The following is a 20,901-nucleotide window of genomic DNA, read 5'->3' as shown; positions in this document are numbered from 1 at the left end:
AAAATCATAAAAAATTCTATAAATGGCTTGTTTAACATGAATTCTCCAAGAAAAATTGTTCAAAGTTGCTATGAAAAACAAATGAGAAATTTGGTTAAACACCACCTATATCTGCTCAAGTAAGTTAATTAAGTTTCTTTTCTTTTTTTTTACATTAAGATCATAACATATTTTTTGAAAGGATTTGTAATTCATGCTTGGTGAAGTGAACACTGTGTTGAAAGACATATAGAAATAAACTACTTTCCAAAGGAAAAATATTTATTTATATTTTGATTACTTTTTAGTAAAGTAGTATTTTAGTCTTTAGGAAAGTAAAGGACTGAAAATAAATTTAAAAAAGTTATTAAATGACACCAATCTATCCTTCCAACATACCTACATGTTGGAAAGTAATAAGGACCAAAAAAAGGTAAAGTATTCAATAGATTTTAATTTATAAATTTGTCTGCCATTTACTTATGCAAAATTAAAATATTTAAATCCTAATCAAAAGACACCTTAAAAGACTTTCACATTAATAAAAAATTTTTATAAATATTAAATGAATGTATAATAGTGAAAATTGCAATTATGAAATGATAATTATATTATTCATTAAATAATACGGTTTTTACAGATAAGTTTACAGACACATATAGATACGTTTTTTACAGATTACTTATTCCTTTCAGACAAAGTGAAAAGGAATAAATAAACTAATAAAAAATATAATAAACTATTAAAGCATTATTTTCTGAGGTACATTACATTGTACTCCTGAGGTAATGATTCATAAAAAAAATTGTTTTGGAAAAATGTTTAAGCAAATAATTTTAATAACATAATCATTAAATATAACTAAAAAAATATTAAATATGAATGACTTACTTTAAATTATATGGAAATAACCCTAATTCGCTGTAATCTGGTATTGAGTTGTTATTCATTTTAATATTTTAAAAGGTTACAAATTTTGCAATGTTGCCCAACAAATTAATTATATGCTGATCCCATGCCATGAAATTAATGAGCTGGGACTAGTTTAAGTAGCACTGATTGGTATATATACTAATTATTGAAGTTTGCATATTTATACAGAAAAGCATAAGTAGGTATAGCTTGACCTAGCTGAATTGGCACAGATCTGATCTAGGTGAAGGTTGCCTAGCTAGCGCGGGGCTATAATATGCTACTCATGGAAGACAGTGTATATATACGGTACAATAAAATGTTACGGTATATGTAGTGTAATTTTTTTAAATTTTATAGTTATTTTTTACGTTATCATTTTTTTATACTAATTTACGGTATAGTTTTTTTTTTTTAGGATTTTTCATACTAGTATTTATTCTAAATAATAAACAAATTCACATTACAAATTTCTAAATTATTTTTAGTCTTATATTTATATAAAAAAAAAAATAAACTCATAACCGATGCGAGCTTACTTCCAAATTAAAAAAAAAAAAAAAATAATTTGAAAAGCTCAAGTGAATCAATATAAAATAAAAACTCAATCACAAAACAATTCAAATTAAGGGGGGAACAACGAAAACATGTACTAGGGCTATGTAGTCTGATTACATGTATATAAAAAAAAATTGTATAAAATTAAAAAAATGTATATAAAATGTACATGTATATAAAATTAAAAAATAATTAACATTAACAATACGAAAAATAATTTTTTAACATAAATTGAACATATTAAGCATATCAAAATTATTTTGAATCGTATTTTGAATCATATATATGGAGTCATAGAAAACACATTTCCACACTACTCGTCTGTCATATTTAAAAAAAAAAATAAAGTAATTAATACTAACAATACATGAAGGAGCCTGTCCTGATGCAGGCTCCTTAGGTTATAGCGACACGAATCTGGAGATCTTAGACCAGCTCCCTAAAAGATCTCATAGGTCATAAGCCTATGATTACTCACACTGCCCACGGGCCAGACAGTCCAACTACTTGTACTTCGTAGCAAGTCGTCCATCACCAAAGTGACGTCGATGCAAGATTCCTCTAGTTCCGAAGGAAAGTTGGCGGTTGTTCTGTGTCGTTAATCGAGGTTGTTCTGGTTTCAACGAACTGTTCGAGACCGGCGTCTCTAGGGTTAGTGAGTGATGAACCCCAGGGGGGAGACTTGGCGTTAGCGTTCAGAGCAACCAGCTTTCAGATGCCTGGGAAACTGTCAAGAATCCGGCCCAAATTCGCCAGCAAGTCATCGATACTCCCTCCATCCAAGCTGGAAGTATCCCGTCACCAGTACGACATCGAGCGTACCCCTCGTGATTCACACGACGGTGAATTGCTCGTCAGACCAATGGGGCATCCAAAAGACACCCAACACATCTCAACCAATCACAATCGTGGAGAGCGGCCGCCGCCGACAAGAATGAATAAAAGCCACCCCGCGGAACCTGACCACCCTATCCCCAACAGCGTGCGGCTCCTAGACCAAGAGAACCTCTAGGACTCCTCAAGGAGCTTCATGGCTTCACTGGTGGCAGCCCGGGAATGATACAGGTTTAACTGCCTCAGGCGCAAGCGTTCGACATGGTGGAGTTCATCCTCAAAGGCTTCTCCCAATTCAGGCGTCGCCATAAACTTTATTTTTTACAGTTATCTCCTGAGCAATCTCCTAGGCCCTATACTTCTACCCCCAACCCGGTGTCCAGTATCGCTGCTTTTCACCAAGCTACATGCGGCGCACTTGGCAGGTGCAGACTCGGCAGCGCAATTGGCTACCCTGTGCCCCGGTAGAGCACAGTAACCACACATCTCCAACTGCGCTCTGCAGCGGAGAGAGATATGACCAAAGCACTGACACTTGAAGCATTGGACGACATCTATATGGTCGGCAACCCTACATCAGGTTCATCCGAAAAGCAGACGTCCACCGGCCGCCAAGACCTGCCGGATCTTAGACGAGGTCTCTGAAACCCAGTGACTCTTTAGGGTTTCCTTCTTCGCCAGCTGCCTAACCACCTTGGTTTCCGTAAGCATGTCTTCGATCGCCATATCCAGGATAGGATTTTGACCGTGCACGGCCGTGAGGATTTCGGGGTCCTCTACCCTTATTTCCCTCGGCATATCATATACCATTATCTGCGGCCACCACTCGGCCAGCAAGTGAGCTTTTAGCCCGTTCTTCTGCAGAACGTCGGCCTCCAGCAGCTGCTTCGCCTGCCGCTCACTAACAATTTCCAAGATCACGCCATAATCCCTAGTTTTTGTGACCCGGAAGTCTTGGATTCTTTCTTTACGCGGGCCCAGAACCTTTTTACGGGTTAGCTCCGTTGCTACTGGCGAAGCCCGCGGACCAGGTTTAAGCTGGACTACCTTAAGAGTAGCGCGCTTAATTTTGGCCGCTGACGCCTGAACTGGCAGCGGTCGACCAACCCGCTTAGGCGCAGGCGTGGCAGCAACTGAGGCTAAAGGGACAGGCTTCCTAACCTTCTCTTCCTCCTGTTGAATAGATTTCTGGAGTTTGCCCAAATCCTCACTCGTCCCCGGTTTGAAACCCCAAACTATCTCTACAATCTGGTCGATCTTCCCTGACAGTCGCAAAACGACTGAATCCAGGGCAAGGTTGGCCCCTTGAAGTCCCTCGATTTTAATGCCAGACCGGCAGCCATCAAGCTACAATCGCTTAAAAAGGAGACGACCATCTGCCGAAACTGCAGTGCCACACGTGACTCTTTCTTAGAGGAGAATTTGGACCATTCGGACCTCATCTCCGCGATCCGCCCGATTCAGTCGGATCCGGAGCTCACCTGTTTCACAGTAGGCTTCACCCCGGAGACCTCCCGCACCGAGCCGATCTTCACATCGCCGGATTCCGTTTTCGTGGGGAGCCGCCCTTCAACCGTGGCTCTCTCTTCACTACCGCGCTCTCCCTGCACGGTTCCAGCCGCAGTCTTCCCCGCACATCTCGTAGCGGAGGTTTCGGCAGGAGTTTTAGTGTAATACGCCGGTGCTCTTGGGCGCAGTACTGTCTTCGTGGAGACCTCCGAGACCTACTTATCGGAGGACAGTGGTCTCGGAGGAGACCTACTGAGTGACCTTCTCGGCAGGAAGGGGTCGCCAGCAACCAGGTCCTTGGCTATGTCAACAAGGTCCTCTAAGCAATCTTCCCTGGATTGCTCCATAGCGTCTGAAAACAAAAACGCCGACTATACTGCCAGGCACTACAGTAACAGTGAACGTACCTATCACCTAACACAAGAAAAGGTGAGCCTCTATCACTGAACTATCCCGAGTAAGATCACCTGTTTTCACGTAGCCCCGGTCGAAACGTGAAAAGTTAAAAGCTCCTAGATCAGACCACCGGCGAGGTCGGAGCGAAAATCGCTTCCCAAACTTGCCAAAGTATCGAAATGTTACTGGCCTCACGAACCTAAGAACGGGGACACGATACAACACGAAGGAAACGCCCTTACTTAGCCAACATTCCAATCCCGTAGGGGAAGACACCCGCCTAGTGACGTTCCGGCCGCCACACAACCCCCCCCCCCGTTACTAACCCTGTTGGGCTTTAACGGGAGTCGTGTATCTGCCTCTGACTTTTTACATCTCATAGTAATAAGCTTGGCCTCGTTGGGATGCCACCGATGAAAATGTAGACATTTGCATCAGTGATTTATTTAACTCAGCTTTTGCCTTCGCTGTAGGCCTCGTTCGGACATCTTGAATGTCCTACTTCGTATCACTCTGAACTTGCTAACCGAGCTGTCGGAAGCGCAAACCCCGCGCCTAGTTCTACGTAATGCGAGCCAATTCTGTGAATGTCTTGTAATTCGAGGCAAAATAAACACAACATATCTCAAAAAATATCGATTGCAACAACGAAATTTAGTCTTAGTTCCCTTAGTGAACTAAACTTTAACTCAAACCCCAAACTTAGGTTAAATTTACGGGCTCCGGTCCAGTCCATAAGAGAGAGGCGGACAGACCTCCTACTCCCACTCAGCTCCATCACAGAGTCCCGCGTGACATTTACCTCATAAACCATCGTCAAGATGCCGCTACAACTCACGGCTGCATAGCAACCCATGTCCATCGGCAGCGCAGTGGCCGTTCCGCTGACAGATTTTGCAATTAATCACCTTTTATCTAACTAACCGTGGCTCGCTGCCAAAGCGCCTACCTTCGGTCAATCAAACTGTCCAGGCGTACCTTATAGCCGCCCGAGTTCCTACTCTATTAAATTCTCCGCACTGAAAACCATCTTATCCTGAAGACTCCACAACCTTAATACCTTAAATGCCTGCATTGCTCTGAGATCTATCTCGAATCGCAAATCCGCCCACCTGTGTAGGAAGCGCCCCTGCTTAACAGGAACGTCACCCCTGAAGACATCGCGCAGCCCACCTACCCAATGGAAAACTATTAGTGAATCTTCGTCTACCGACCAATTCCCCTACCGGGATTATCCTTACCAGTGGTAACATCAATGTTGGTACCATGGAAGGCCCTCCGCAAATCAACTGCACCGGCGAAGGTAGTCAATTCGCTGTCTACATTGAAAACATCAAACAGATGTTGCGCAATGAAACCTTCGATTAATTCGCCGCCATCGACCGTGATCCTACTGTGCAAAAGAAGCGATTTGGAGTTCGCATCAACTCCTATTAGAATAGTACAACCCGCTACCAACCTAACAATTCTATCACATCATTCCAAGTGCTGTTCAGTGGGATACCTGTACTGAAAGTACGAACTAACAACGACCAGGACTAAACCATTCACGGCAAGCTTAACAACGACGTGATGCATGTCAGGGGCCTGACGTATGAAGACACTATCTATGAACTTCCTGCACAGAATGGCGGATTTGGTATCACTAACTAAAAACTTAGTCAAGCCTGAGAATCCTAGCAGATCACCCTTGACCACATACGGGTGCTGTAGAAGAAGGACATCGTTTCTCAACATGCTCACCTAACTCACCTTGGACTGCATGTGCTCCCTGAGCATTAAGTTGACCGAACCTAACCATCGAGAGAGTTAAAATACATCTCAACTGCTCTCAAGTAACAACCACACTCTTTACTTTTCACCGAGTGCCTATGACTATTGCGCAACCTTTTACAGGTAACGCAATACGGAGCCTCCTATTTCTGCGGACAGTCCTCGCACTTGTGACCCTCTTCATCAATGCACGCAGACCATCGCATACTTACAGAACTTGGCCCAGTGGCCAAACTTACAGCACTTGAAGTACCTCTGCACGTCAAGGTAGATTCGTTTTTCCGACACGAACTTCTGGTGGCAACCAGCTACTAACTCGAAAACTCCATGATACCACGGGGCATCACGCTTGCCTGTCTTGAAGACCAACCTACACGTTTCCTTAAACGAAGCCTCGTCCAAATCGGTTTTTGCTCTCGAAGGAGAGACAAAACCTCATCAGACAGACTCCGCTCGTGTCATACATTATGACCCGTTGCCTTCTCAACCGCTTGCGGTCAACCTTGACCTCAAGCTTCTTTACGAAGACCCCGTGATAACTTGAACAGTCTCCTTGTTATCGGCAACCACTACCAGCCCTTCGCTGGTCTCCTTTATGTCCCTAATGCAAAGCTCTTTTTGGTTACCGTGAAAGGCAACCTGAAAGTCACGCTTGAGTTCCTGGCTAGTGAGCTTTCCGCCCTCTTAACAGAGAAGCACATCTTGCTTCTTAGCCATCTTGCTGGCTTCCCGTTTGCATTTAAGGACGTGAGCGTAGCGCTTGGCCTGCGCTGGGGCCTGCATAATTTTGGGGGAGCCACTTGATTTCCCTGGACTTTAATTACCCGGCAATGGCACTCCTGCAGTACCTACGCAGCTGTGTAGCCTAAACTCAATAAGAACGGAGGTTGACTAACAGCCACTGACCGTTGTCAGCCCTGACGACGTGAACTTAGGAACGCTGCACTTATAGAAGCAATCGCTACCCGTAGCAGTAAACACAAGTTATACAGCAAGGGGCCAGAGGCCGAAAGTGATCAATCTATCTTATATCTATTATCTATCTTATATGTTTTCAGATGAACATTATTTTTTTTAATCCTCATACGACTAAACTTTCGTCAAATTTTCATGGAATGGTAAGCTATAATTCCGTAGCCACACAGATTCAAAATCACAGATTTTTTTGTTGATGCTGAAATCGGTGGTCGGCTTTCTTTCGCATAGTGATAAAAAGCGTTATCTAAAATAACGAAACTTTTACTGGCAAGTTAGGCATTAATTTTTGTCTTATCCACTTTAAAAACATGTTGCAGTCATCTGAGAATGATAATCACCTGAGTTTTTCATTTCCCTCCCATCACTTTGTAAGGAAGTTTCCTTACAGAAGGCAAGCAGCTCTCGGTTAAGTAAAATTTAACGCTTTACGTCGTATAATATTCGGATCAAAATTGTCTGGGTTTGTCACTTCCTTTTTACGTTTTATTACTTTGCGAGGAGAACTGATTTTTTTTTCTTAAGCTATTTCACCAGTAATTCGATAAACTGTTCTTTTTTAGACTCCTGTGGCACACGCAACTCGTCTGAGGTCACTTTTTCTGCGGTCTCATTTTTCTGAGGTCACCAACAAACATTTTAACCTCAGCTTCTCCTGTCATGTATTTAAAAACATTGTGTATTTCTTTTCCTTGGCAGTGAATTTCTATTCCACGTAAATTGGACATAATATGCAAAATAATAAAATCAATTCACTATCATAAGAATAGACCCGACAAAAATTTACTAATTTAACGCGAATAAATTAATTTTATAATTTCTCTTAAGACTTCAACTATTTTCAAGAATTGAACTCAGAGCGCTGTAAACGGACAATAACCTTACTCTTGGGACACACAATATTAACTGGACAAGTTGTATTACATGTGAGTCTCTGATGGCTAGTAGTAGACTCACCAAACACATTAGAAAAATTCATTAAATAAGAGTAACAAAAAGTGAAAATTTATTTAAAGAGATTTTAAAGAAATTTGAATTTTAAAGAGAAACCTGGGTTAATATAACTGCCCGCCAAAAATCATATGATACATGTTATTGTTTGTAATAATTTAATTTAAAATAATAAATATACATATTGTTCCGCTCCACGTCAAGCCATCTTGTGCTGCAATCTAGTGGGTGCTAGCGCTGACCGGAGAGTTCCGCTCGTACTAGCATTCGGCGCTCGAATCTGATCCAAGGCGAATATATATATAAAGATATATATCTATATCTATATCTATATATCTTATATATATATATAAAATGCAACTGCAAATACTGTATAAATTAGAATGGAATCATTTACAAGTTAGTCTCTGAATGAAACGAGAACGGTTTGTATAAATAGAAATTTAATGTTTCATTTGAGCGTTTAGAATGACGCATCGTTCGGTTATTTACACAAACCTGAATAAAGAAATTTTTCTTACGTATGACTCATTGCCTAGGCTAGCGTACGGTTGTCCACCCTCCCAGAACAAAGAGCGAAAAGCATATACAGTAGACATCAATTGTGTGTTTTTTTGTCTTGGATATTATATACAGTTATAAAACTATAAATAAATATACTTTGGCCTAAACACTAATTAGTAACAGCCGATTAGTCTTCACAATATTTCATAACATATCTAATTCAATATCTAATATAGAAATAAATTATTAATTAATAATATATAAACTAAGGATTAAATAAGTAACTAATAAATATAAGACGTGAATTTGTTTATTGATTGGAATAAACAATAGTCGTACCGTATACGTACTGTCTTTAATCTAGTAGTATTATAAACCCGTGCTCGTTAGAAAGCAAGATGTACAGCTATGCTGTTTATCAAATCGGTTTGATTTGGTTTATCAATTCAGCTTGGACAAGCTATACTATATCGTAACAGTATATTACATATAATTTTAGAGACTGAACTGACATTATTGTAACGTGGTAGTAAAGGGGTACACTGCTCTTGTAGGTAACATTTATGCATAAATCAAAATCCATTAATTTCTCAGAGGTTATCTAAAAATCTTCGGATGAATCATTCATTATGAAGAGTTTTGAAAGACCATGTAAAATTCAATAATCAGCCAAATAAGATGAAAGTTGTAGAAAATATGTTATATAATTTTTTAGTGATTGTGAGGATGATGTCTGCCAAGCTGTCTTAGCTTGCCAACAAAAGGGAGGCTTTGGAAGAATGGATTTGAACATTCCCACAAGAAAACACAAGTGAGTTAGAAACAGTATTCAGTAATAGGGAAATATTTCAAATTTGGCGTGATTTCACAGCTCTAATCCTAAGTGATGAGGATTATCTATGGGAGGTAGATTAAATGATGTTTATCAGTTTGTGCAGAATTATTCAGTTGTTTAATTATAAAGGGATGGTGGATGTAATATAATGTTTGAAAAGTATAAATTTGCTGTTTTGTCCCATTTTACTATTTCTAATTTGAAATTCCTTTTATGTCCCTGGCTGAATCAATTCGTGTGCTTCTGCTTTGTGGTTCTGGGCTGAGAGTTCTACTGATAAATGGACTACTGACATTATGTTGGTATAGGAAAAAGGTCTTCTAGAAAGAAAAATGACTACTATTATGACTAATAGGCTAGATACAATAGGGCTGGAGCTGTTCCTTATGGTGGGCGTCTCCCCTTCAGGACTATTGATAGATTTTGTGAACAAAAAATCTGGTCTTCAAACATGATTTAAAACAATGAAGTTATGGTTGAAAATAATTAAGCTTGGTGAGAAAAATTAGTGTCAGTTCTCATCCCCTTCAATGGGAATTAATTTCTGAATTGCAAAAGAGTTTCAATATTATACAACATTGTCAAATAATCAGAATTACAAATTATTATTATTATTATTTTTTTTAACTACTTGAGAGCAACCAGTAACTGCCTAGATGTTACTTCTGTCGGTCCCAAGTGACATGGCTGAAGACTAGCCGTCCCTTAGTGCAGCTTGAAGCTGATGTCCTGACGGGGTCGCTCTTGGATCATTGAGATATCATGACATTCCTTCTGGTTGCCATGGTGACTCTCCCCAAGAGGGCTACTCTTCCCTTCCCTATCACCTAGTCTGGGTCCGGGTATCTACCTATGCATACCCCCTCTGAATCGCACGCTCACCTCACAAACCTCAAGGGTCCTCAATGCATCATCAGAATGTCCTGATCCAGCTATCTGCTGGACGCAAATGCCCTCAGCAAAGAGGCTGCCTCCCTGGCCCTGCATGTGTCCATGATTTGACCCCCCTGGCGAATTAATATTATCTACAAGTACGCTAAATACACTTCATATAATTAATGCCAAAATGCCATGGTAGAATAATTAATATTCAAATCAACTATATCCCGGAATTAAAACTAAAGTTGATTTCAGTTTTTTAACAATGAATTTAAAATTAATGTGATTGCTTTGAAAAAATTTTAAACTTCACTTTTCAACATATTATGATGGATTTTTTTGCAAGTCTTTAAATTCTGTACAGAATAATTGCCCTTTAGAAGCATCATACCTTTTCCATGATCCTCATATCTTATGTTATATTTTTCACTCCTGTTGGTGTTTTATCCATATCATGTTTACTGTTTTCATACCTGCTGAATTCTGAGGTGTTATTTTTGCCAGTGCCTGATTAACCATCTTATTTATAACCTGAGTTTTTTTGCTGATATTTTATTTATGGATGTGTCATTAAATGTATGATTAATAATTACATGCGGAATAAGCAATATTCATAAAATCTACCTCTGGGTTAAAGAAAATCCATGCCCTTACTTAGAATTAAGGCTTCAGCGTTGTTTTCTGTACATGGGTGAAGGCATCATAAGGCAGACATACTGCAGACCAATTGGAAATTTCTCTATCAAATGCATATAACAAATATGATTAATCAACCCTTCTCACTGCTTGGTTTGAACATTTTATATAAAAATATCAAACTCTTTTCCTTTCATTAAAAATAATAATTTCCACCGAAGGAAATTAAATTTGATAAAAAATTATTTCTTAAGACTGAATAGTTTTTCATTTTAATTCGGTTGCTTTTATTCATACTTAAACAAACTGGTTTTTTTGCAATAGAATGGAATCACAAAAATCATTTAATAAATTTGGTTAATTTTTTCAATTTCTTAATTTCAGTTGTTTTATTTATCTTATAACTTTACTTAAGTGTTAAAAGAATGGAAAGACCCTTATTATAAAAAAAAGACAATAAAAAAATTATAAATAATTGATTGTTATTATTTTTAAAAGAATAAATGAAAACTAATAATAGTTAATTTCACTAATAATTAAGTCATAAAGCTGATTTTACTCCACTACCATAATATTATGATAAAAATAATTAATTAAATACTCAAATCAACAAAATTTTCAAAATTAAAACTAAAATGAATTTTAGTTCTTTTAACATTAAAACTAAAACCACGCTATTGTTTTGTAAAAGTTTTAAACTGAAGTTCTATTTATCATAACTTGTTCTTAATTACACAGAAATAGAAGATATTGTGTAATTAAGTGACACTGTCATCTAATTTAATTAAATTTAATATTGAACCGTAGTAAGCTGATATTTCATTTAATGGAAATTTTAATATGATAAAGCAAGTAGGGTAGAAAGATTAGACATCAACGATAAGGAGAGAAGTAGATGCAACAGCCAGTATTAAGCAAAATGATGAGAGAGGAACTGGGAAGTGGAGAGAAAGGTTGGTTATTAATGGCTTGATAAGCTTTATAGAAATACTAGTAAATACAAACATTACACATTAATTAATATACAAGTTAATATGTGGTTAAATTTAAAAAGAAATTAATATACTAAAAGATTTACATTCTAAATATGTGTAAAAATTCTTTTACACATACTTTGACAATCTATAAACTTATTACATTTGTATTTTTTTAAATTTTTGTTTATACTATTGTTTACAATTTTTGTATAGGCAGGAGTTCTTTTGTAAGCTAATGTTTCTTTTCTTAAATATAGATTTAATGATACATACAAAGAAATTATTATTTAAACTGGGTGAGATCGATTAAAAAATTAAAAAAATTTCTTAAAACTTATATTTAAAAATCTTCATGTTCATATTTTATTCCTTTTTGGGGAGGTAAATTACAAGCAATGAAAAAATGTACTAGTGGTTAGTATAAAAAAAAGTTGAAAATATCCATATTAGCAGGTATTGAGACGTGTAGAAATTATACTAAAAAAAGAAAGTACTAGCACCATATAGAACATATTAACTAACGAGGAGAAAATGGAACATTTACTCTAGCAGAGTAATTGCTCAGACAGATCATCAAAATGTGTTAAACATGTGCATAGTGTGTCTACAACCAACCAAAGAACCAACACCTAGACTGGTTTCATTCATTTGACACTTGAAGACCCAAAACCTGAAAGGATATCTACCATCAATAATTATCTTACAGCTGTGGTTGGTCTGTGCAATTTGAATCTGGATTTGGCAACAAATGAAAGAAGAAATGAAATAATCTATGAAAAATTGCACAATTGGCAGATAAATTCCTTATTAATTATTTTAGTCAAACTTTCTTGGTATACTAACATCGATTATTTAGAGTGATTAATAATTCCAGAACCATATTATCACATGTCCAGAATAGGTTTTGAAAATTTAAAGTTTTACTGGAAAATTTGAAAGAGTTCAAACAACATATTCCTGTCTGTTCCAAAATGGAACACATCATTCTGTTCTGTAAGGAAAACAGAAGTAAGAAAATAGTAAAACTAAAGCAAAATTGTTTATTTTGTTATTAAGGAAGAGACTTTTCCTTCTCCAGTAAAGACAACAATCATATGATACAATGCAGAAAAGCTTGCATAAAGCAATTATGCAAGTACTCTAATTAATGCTGAAATAAAGTTCTTATTCATTTGCATATTAAATAATGCAAAAAAATGTAAACCAGATTATAATTATTTGTCAAAATAATTTGCTGTTTTTAAGGGTATATGTTCTGTTGATTATAATAGAAAATAATTGTTTGCTTTAAGGAGATGTCAAGATTGCCAGTCATTTTTAAGCATGCCAATAATTATTCTGTTCCTTACAGTTGAACTGATAATTTGTTTTTGCAGTTTCCAGCTTTATCAAGTCAGTACATTTTATTTAATTTAGTATTACCCAGTCATATAGTTATAATTTTTTAAAATAAGATGAATACACCAAATACAAATAGAAAAGGGTTTCTCTTACATTATTTTCTCTTTGTGCTTTTCAACATGTATTTTTGGAGATATCTCCATCAAATTCTTAAATGTTCATTATAATATGTGTTTATAAGAAGCAGAAAAAAAATGTTAGTGAATTCTGCATTTATTTATTATTGATTTCAGGATAATCTCATCAACAGATACTTATCACTATTCCTAAGTTTTACTCATACTTGAAAAAAAGAAAACACTAAAAAACACACTTCATGTCAATTAATAAAATAATTAAAATAGTGAAATATTAAAAATTGTTGAATCATGAAGTGAGCTTCATTGATTTCACCTATAAAATATCTTAAAATATAGATTTTAAATGTAAAACTTTGCAAACAATAAAATGAACTTTATAACATTTTATAATAATAAATTTGTAATAACTTTTGTGATGATAGTCTTATTAACCAAACTGGTGCCAATGTTTGCAGTTTTTTTTTATAATTATGTAGACAATAGTGTTTGATTTGAGTTATGTCTGTTCATTTAGTATGTTGCTTTTCTGTGTAGTTCATAATTTTTAAAAGTGTTAAGATGTGGCCCTCTTTTGCGTAATTGTCACATATTCGTGGCTCGACAAGGATATTGAGAGACTAATAAATTAAAAATTTCTCATAATTTATTATTCTAAAAACATAGAAAACAAATATAAGTAATAACAATAATATATATCTTTTTAGCTTCTTCACCCCCCTTACAAGAGCATCTTTATCATCCTAAACGGACAGAAAGTGGCAGGAAACAGGAAGTAACAGAGGGAATTTACATACAGTAAACAGCCGAAGCCATTAGTACTGCACCGTAATAAAGAGAAAAAACCCATGAAGAACAGGGGATCACCTAAAAAACGAAGCAACGCCGTCAAACGACAAGAAATCGAAGTTAGAATAAGATTTTCTTCAGATTATTCTTGAAAATATTTTGATTTTGTTTGAAGAAACAATATCAATACCACAATACGGGCGCAGTACCAAAACACCTTCGATCTGGAGCGAGCGATCTCTGGGACAACCAAAGGACAAAAATTGCACTATCTTTGTTTGGTTTTCTCAGATAGATATTCGATGCAGCACCACTACCTTTTATGTTGTAACATAGTAGTGATTCGTTGAACTTTCTTCTTGCAGAAAAAAGCAGTAACTTATACTGGAGTCAAATATCATTTATAGTAATTTGATTTAACTAATTTGAATTAGGCCTTCACGATCTGGTTTACATCGATGCTCTCACGATGACGGTAGTAAATAACCAGTGAATTGGCACTTCTGTAAAGTGAGATAGATCCAAGACGCCGGCTTGAGAGTTTTGTTTGACTAGGAAAGTCAACTAGCTGCAGAGAGAAATTGGTCGCCTGACTACAAATCAAAACCCCAGCTAGAAAGTGCGATCTGCTGCTGAGGCCATTGTCAACGTCCACAGGAGGCCGCAAAACAGCTCGATTGCTGAAATCCTGGATTTATTGAAGCAATGCCTCGAGATAATATCTCGTAGGAAGCGCCATTAGAGAATAAGTAACGTGCGACGTAAACAAAATGCGCGAGTTCTGTAAGAGGCTGCCAACATCAGCTCAGTAGCATTGCCAAGCTTCGGCAGCTCCTTCCAACACAGACATTTTAGATTACCGGAATCCAATCTGATCGAGCTCATTACGGAATCGTGGTGGGGCAGAGTGGATCCGTGATAAGAAGAAAAGAGTGAACCATGCTCTGAGTGCGTTCTGATGGTCTAAGTGGTATTGAATCCTCTGTCCAACATCCTAAATTCGGCCAATAAGGGTTTCGCTGTTACCAAATACTCTTATAGCGACCTCAGTTACATGGACGATATAAAACAACCTCCGAACTGGGTAGATGATGACCGTGGAACTCTGATGGGTGCCATGATGCAATTGCCGCATACGCCTAGGAATTATGAACCTGTATGATACGTGAATTTTCTCATCTATATAATAGTTTTAACTCCAGCCTTGCTTCTTTGAGGCTGCCTGTAAATAAGGGTTTATTACCGGGCAAAAAAGACCGTGATTTAATAATAATAATTTCTATTTTTTATTTTTATATTTATTTATTTGCATTTTTTGTGCAATAGGACAACTACGCTTTTTTTACTTTATTTGAGTGTAGGGTTCCTAAAGCCTTTGTGTATTACACAATAGTACATAAAAAATATATACAATTAATATAAATTAACAATTTCGATATAAATTAAAAACACAAAATTTAAAATTTACACAATTCGGAATATAATTTTATAATCATATATTTTAGATTAATATTGATTGTAGTTCATAAGAATGATAGTAATAATTAGAGTTTTAATTACGTTACACAATTTTTTATTATTATATTAGTCTCTGCATATATACAAAATTACAGATAAACATGTACACATTATTAAAAATACACGTAATTCGGAAAACAAATTTAAATAATACAGTTTAATAATAATAATTATAAGTTCAAAAACAACAAAAATAAAAATTAGAGTTATCATTATGGTAATTATTGAGTGATAACTTAAATAATAATTTTATTTATATCTACGTAGTAGTACATCACATTTTCATATTTACATCTTATCTCCTTCATCCAATTACATTTGTATTATAATTTAATTAGAATTGCTGGTACTTATACAACACCCAATATATTAATATATGAGCAGGTAAAAATAATCACAAAAGAAATTTATATCACTATCGTACAATATTAACTGTTTTTAATTATTAAAATATTTATTTATTTATTAATATAAAATGGTTTTAATTTACATAACTATGGACAAGCAGAAGAGGGTCTGTGTAGTTCTGTAGTAATCTAGTATTATAGCTTTATATGTTTTTAACATCGTTTATCATACCGGAGTATAACTTATTCAGTTCAAAAACAAAATTCTTCCTTGGTTGGAAAAAGTCTATTTTATCGTATTTGTTTACAGCAGTAAGTGCATCTCTCTGTGGGTAAAATAACTTGTGTAGAGTACACAAGAGGACAAAAGTTTCTAATATTGCGTCCGAGTATTCGTAGCTGTATTTCGTTTTCCATAAGATTACATCCGTGTAATGCTTTATGGAAAAACAGTAAATCAAAGAATTCTCTTCGACATATAAGAGATGGTAAATTATGAAGTGACTTAAGTTGTTGTTTGCCAAGATGCTGAAGTTTAAATTTATGAGAAAGCCAAAATAGAAAGTTGTTCTGAATAGATTCGATGTCATTCGATGCATAGTCTCTTCGAAAATTCCAGGTTGAAGTGGAATATTCAAGCTGGCTTCGAGCAAGTGACTTGAAGAGTAAGACGTAAGTGCGAGGATCAACAAAAGGTCTCGCAATCCATTTCAACAGACCAACATTTCTCTTCGCTCTGCTCACAGTCATGTCCGTGTGTTTAGAAAGGGTCAGCTTGGATTCAAGGAGTATGCTTAGATCGGTGAAGGAGTTTAAAAAGTAATAGGAAGAGAATTTATTGTATAATTAAAGTAAGCAATATTAGTCTTACGGGAGAACGGAATATGTTTTATTTGTGAGAAATTTAGCGTTATGTGATTTCTCATTGTCCATTGGTAAGTTGAATTAATATTATGTTGTAACAGTAGGTGATCATGTATGCTTTTAATCTGGAGAAATATTTTAAGGTCATCGACATACATACTCAGACCAGTGGAGAAGGATTAAGTAATGTCATTTATAAAACAACAAAGGGACAAGGTTGGAACCCTGTGGAACTCCAGAGATTGCGGGGAATTCTCGATGGGAAGTACATCCAGCATACCTAACAGCAAAAGTTCTGTTATACATGTATGAAGAGATTTACTTTATAAGAAGCTTACTGAACCCAAATACAGCCAACTTCTTTTAGAGCAGGTAACGCGGAATTTTGTCAAATGCTTTTTGAAAATTAAAATAGATAGCGTCCACCTGGCCTTGAGGTTCAACAATAGGACCAATTTGATCAAGGAAATAAAAATAATTTTTTTTTTTTTAAATTTTATTATCCAATCACTATCAGCAGACTACCAACTAAAACCATTCCCCTTTCTACCAGGACTCGACCCGAAACCGTTTAACATATTACTTCCGGCCGAGTCCTCCTACACTAGCCTGAGAAGGCGCTACCTAATTTTCAGGACTATCCAGGTCACCTTTTTGGTCCTGAGAATGTTGCCGACGAATCGGGCTACACTCTCTCAGTTGCTCAGTTTACAGAGCATCACCGCAACCACGTTGTGGGGGCTCAGTGTTCCAAGATTTGCCTCTAGTGTCCCTCGATCTGCCGCCCACCGAGCACATTTGAAAAAGGTGTGCTCAGCGTCGTCCCGTACACCGGGGCAATAGAAGCAGTCGGGAGACGGTTTTCCTATGACAAGGACGTATGCGCGGAAGTACCCGTGACCCGTTAAAAACTGGGTCATGTAGTACTCCACCTCTCCATGCCGCCGCTCCGTCCACGGTCTGACCGGAGGGATAAGCCTTGCGGTCCATCGTTCTCTGGTCTCGTAGTCCCAGGTCTCTTGCCATACGAAAAACGTGCAAGTGCGTTCCTCGTTGGCAATGGTCTCCCGGTCATCGCCTGTCCGTCCGCTACTGTAGGTCACTTTGGCGCTCCCTTGCCAAAGTAGCAATGGGTATGACGCCGGTGACCACCAGTACTGCAGGCTCGGAAACCGTCCCATACGCGGAAGCGACTCGCAAGGCTGCGGTGCACCTACACCTAGCTGCGACTGCAGCAAGCCGCTTCACGCGGCTTGGCTGCGGTTACACCTGCGCTACCGCTTCTGGTTTCTTGCAGCTCTTAATACCTGGGATTATACTTCCGACCCGTGTAACAGGATGGAATACACCGTGGACATCAGAAATCGCCGTCTGCTGCCTTCGGTCCTCCGACATTCGCCGTGACCCGACTGAGAGCAGTTACGGCTCTCGCAGCTTTGTCGGCGGCTCTCCGAAAGTGCTCATCAGTTTCTGTCAATCATCATACCGAGGAACTTTGCGGCCGACTTGGTCTCAACAACCTCCATTCCGACCCGCAGATAGAGAAGGGTGTCGATAAAGTTCTTCGTTAGAACCACGATCTCCGTTTTGCTGAGGGCTAGAGACAACCCATGGTCGACCAGCCAGGCACTAACTCTGTGCATGGCTCGGCTGAACCTCAGTTGGGCGCGCTCCACGTCGCGGTCTGCGACAAGTAGCGCAACGTCGTCAGCGTACTCAATCAAGACCGATTCTTCAGGCATCTCCAGCCTCAGCAAGCCATCATAGACGGCGTTTCAAAGAATCGACCCTTGCGCCGCTCCTGACGTGATCGCAGTCCTACGCCAACCTGCCGCGGTCTTGTAAATGGACCGCGGTTCTTCAGGTATACGTCCATCATTCTGAGGAGGAATAATAATAATAATATTGCTCCGGATAAATCCAATCCCACTCCGTGCAACAACATTTATGCACACGCGAGGCTGGCAACGACATGGTACTTCGGTACCTCTACATACATCGGCCAACAGCGAAATGTTCTTGCTCAGGAACCCCTTTTGGTGTACGGGATTGGCGGTCCCGAGCTATCCGAGCTGGTTGCGGTTGTGCTTCTCAGATTCGTTGTTTGCAGCGGGGGTTGGAGGCATGACCGTGATCTGTTTGCCGACACTGGGCGGAGTGCAGACGAGGAGTGCCCATCCCTCCTCCTGTGGTTGTGGAGCCGGGTTGAAGGTGGGCTGCTGTGAGCTTGCTCTGCCAAAGTCTTGCGCCGTCCAGTTTGAGTCAGTCACTTCGGCCTTTGGCAGGGATTGTCTCATGGGTAAGGGTGTCGAGGCCCTTACTGCTAGTACGAGTCCTGGGATGTCAGTATCGTAGGACAGACAGAACCTGTCTCCCCGGCCCGGGTTAAATTTGTGGAAGGCGGCTGACTGGGGGAATCCAGGCAGAATAATTGATCAGGGCACGCCCAACCGTCTCTCCGTCCGCACCATGTGATATATTGACTGACGTTACATAGGTTTATGGAAACAACATCTTCCACAACTTCCGTGGCAGAAGTTACAGGTAAAAACCCTCGTTCTGGAGATCCTCTTTATTCGGTAGCGAAAAGAAAGAAATGCGTTGAATTCAGCGATAAGGAGACGTTTATAATTCTAGAAAAGAAGGATCGAACCTTGTTTCAACCGAAGAGCGGAGGACCTACTCCTAAGTATTTAGTAACAAAGAAAAAGGATGACTCTTCTAAAATCAGTCTCTTTGTGATAGCCCGTGGCATCACCGAAGCAACTGGAGGACCGGTTAAAGATACAAGGAAAACTGCGATGGGATTATTTGTAGAAACCGTTAACGATGTCCAGTCTTCTCGGTTATTGAAAGCAACGAAGATTGGACTTATCGACGTTGAGGTTGTACCACACGGTACTCTAAATACCTCTAAAGGAGTTGTGCGCAGAGATTTGCTTAACTGCACGGAGGATGAAATTGTTGAGGAACTTTGCGGACAAGGTGTCATTGCTTGTCGACGACTAAACACTCGACGAAACGGAGATGTTTTACCCTCCGCGTCACACGTGTTAACATTTAACATACCTAAATGTCCAGAGAAAATAAAGGCAGGATTTCATAGTCTTGATGTGCGTCCGTTCATCCCAACACCATTGCGGTGTTTCGGATGTCAAAAATTCGGACGCACTGCTGCGAGATACACGAGGAAACAGGGGGTGCACGTGTGGCCACCCCCTGCACCCTGATGATGCGTGCAGGGACCCACCGATCTGTGTAAATTGTAATGGACAACATAGCGCACGATCAAGAAATTGTCCAAAATACAAGGAGGAAATTGTAATATAGTAAGTAAAGACCGTACAAAAGGTCAGTTATTTCGAAGCCAGAAAAATTGTGCATGGAAGAACGCCAAAGACCACGACTTATGCACAGGTTGCTGTTGTTGCTGCTCCTGCAGTCACCGTCAAACTTATGGACGTAGTAGAAGAACTCGCGCCAGTCATAACAACATTGGTGGAAAAAATTATTAACCAGAAATTAAGGAATTGATCATTTAGGAATAGCAGTCCAAAGTCGTATAAAACGAAAGTAGATCTGCCAAAGCAACAGCGTCTAAGTTCATCGAAAAATGAGCCTACAAATACTTCTAAGGCATCGCGAAGTCCAAAACAAATGAAGGAACCTGAGACGAAAGTTCAGATTGAACAAATTCCAACTCCGGAACCCGCGAAATAGAAATACCTATTTTGGAAAAGGAAGATTTAGGGAAAACTAAAATGGAGCCTCCGAAATCGCAGAGGCCGTTAGTTGAGAGGACGAGGCATTCGACCGCCTCACGTATTCTCGCAGTGAGCACATCCAGTCTTGATTGTGGTGTGCCTCTTGCTCTGCCAATGGAGCTGGTATCATCCGATCCCGGCAGCAGGAGATCCTCCGCGTTTTCCACCGAAGGAACTGAGGGATAGATGTCGGATATATCAGAGACAGCAGAATTCGACATCGAGGCCTTCAGTAAAATGGAGAAGAGCAAGAAAAAAGGATGGCCTGAAGGAAATCCTAGGCGATAAAAGTTAAAAAGAGTAAGACCAAATATCTTAATTGAGATTTTTAGAAATAAATATAATTTCAATTTTTAATTAATATAGATATTTGAGATTGAATTAAGTGTTTTTTGTGTGATGTTAAATGGCAAGGGCCCTTTA

At 38.5% G+C, this 20,901-nt stretch overlaps 1 protein-coding gene across 1 annotated transcript; it reads left to right on the top strand.

The window, feature by feature from the left end:
- The first annotated feature begins 19,215 nt into the window (after positions 1-19,215).
- LOC142317839 (uncharacterized) lies at positions 19,216-19,944 on the top strand. The gene has a single exon (XM_075354389.1). It carries the CDS (start codon positions 19,216-19,218, stop codon positions 19,942-19,944), a length of 729 nt encoding a protein of 242 aa, XP_075210504.1.
- Positions 19,945-20,901: the final 957 nt, after the last annotated feature.

This window comes from Lycorma delicatula, chromosome 1 (assembly GCF_047948215.1).
Source record: "Lycorma delicatula isolate Av1 chromosome 1, ASM4794821v1, whole genome shotgun sequence".
NCBI classification, from domain to species: Eukaryota; Metazoa; Arthropoda; class Insecta; order Hemiptera; family Fulgoridae; genus Lycorma; species Lycorma delicatula.
Note: the sequence above shows the minus strand (reverse complement) of the source record. Positions and strands in the feature narration are given on the sequence as shown.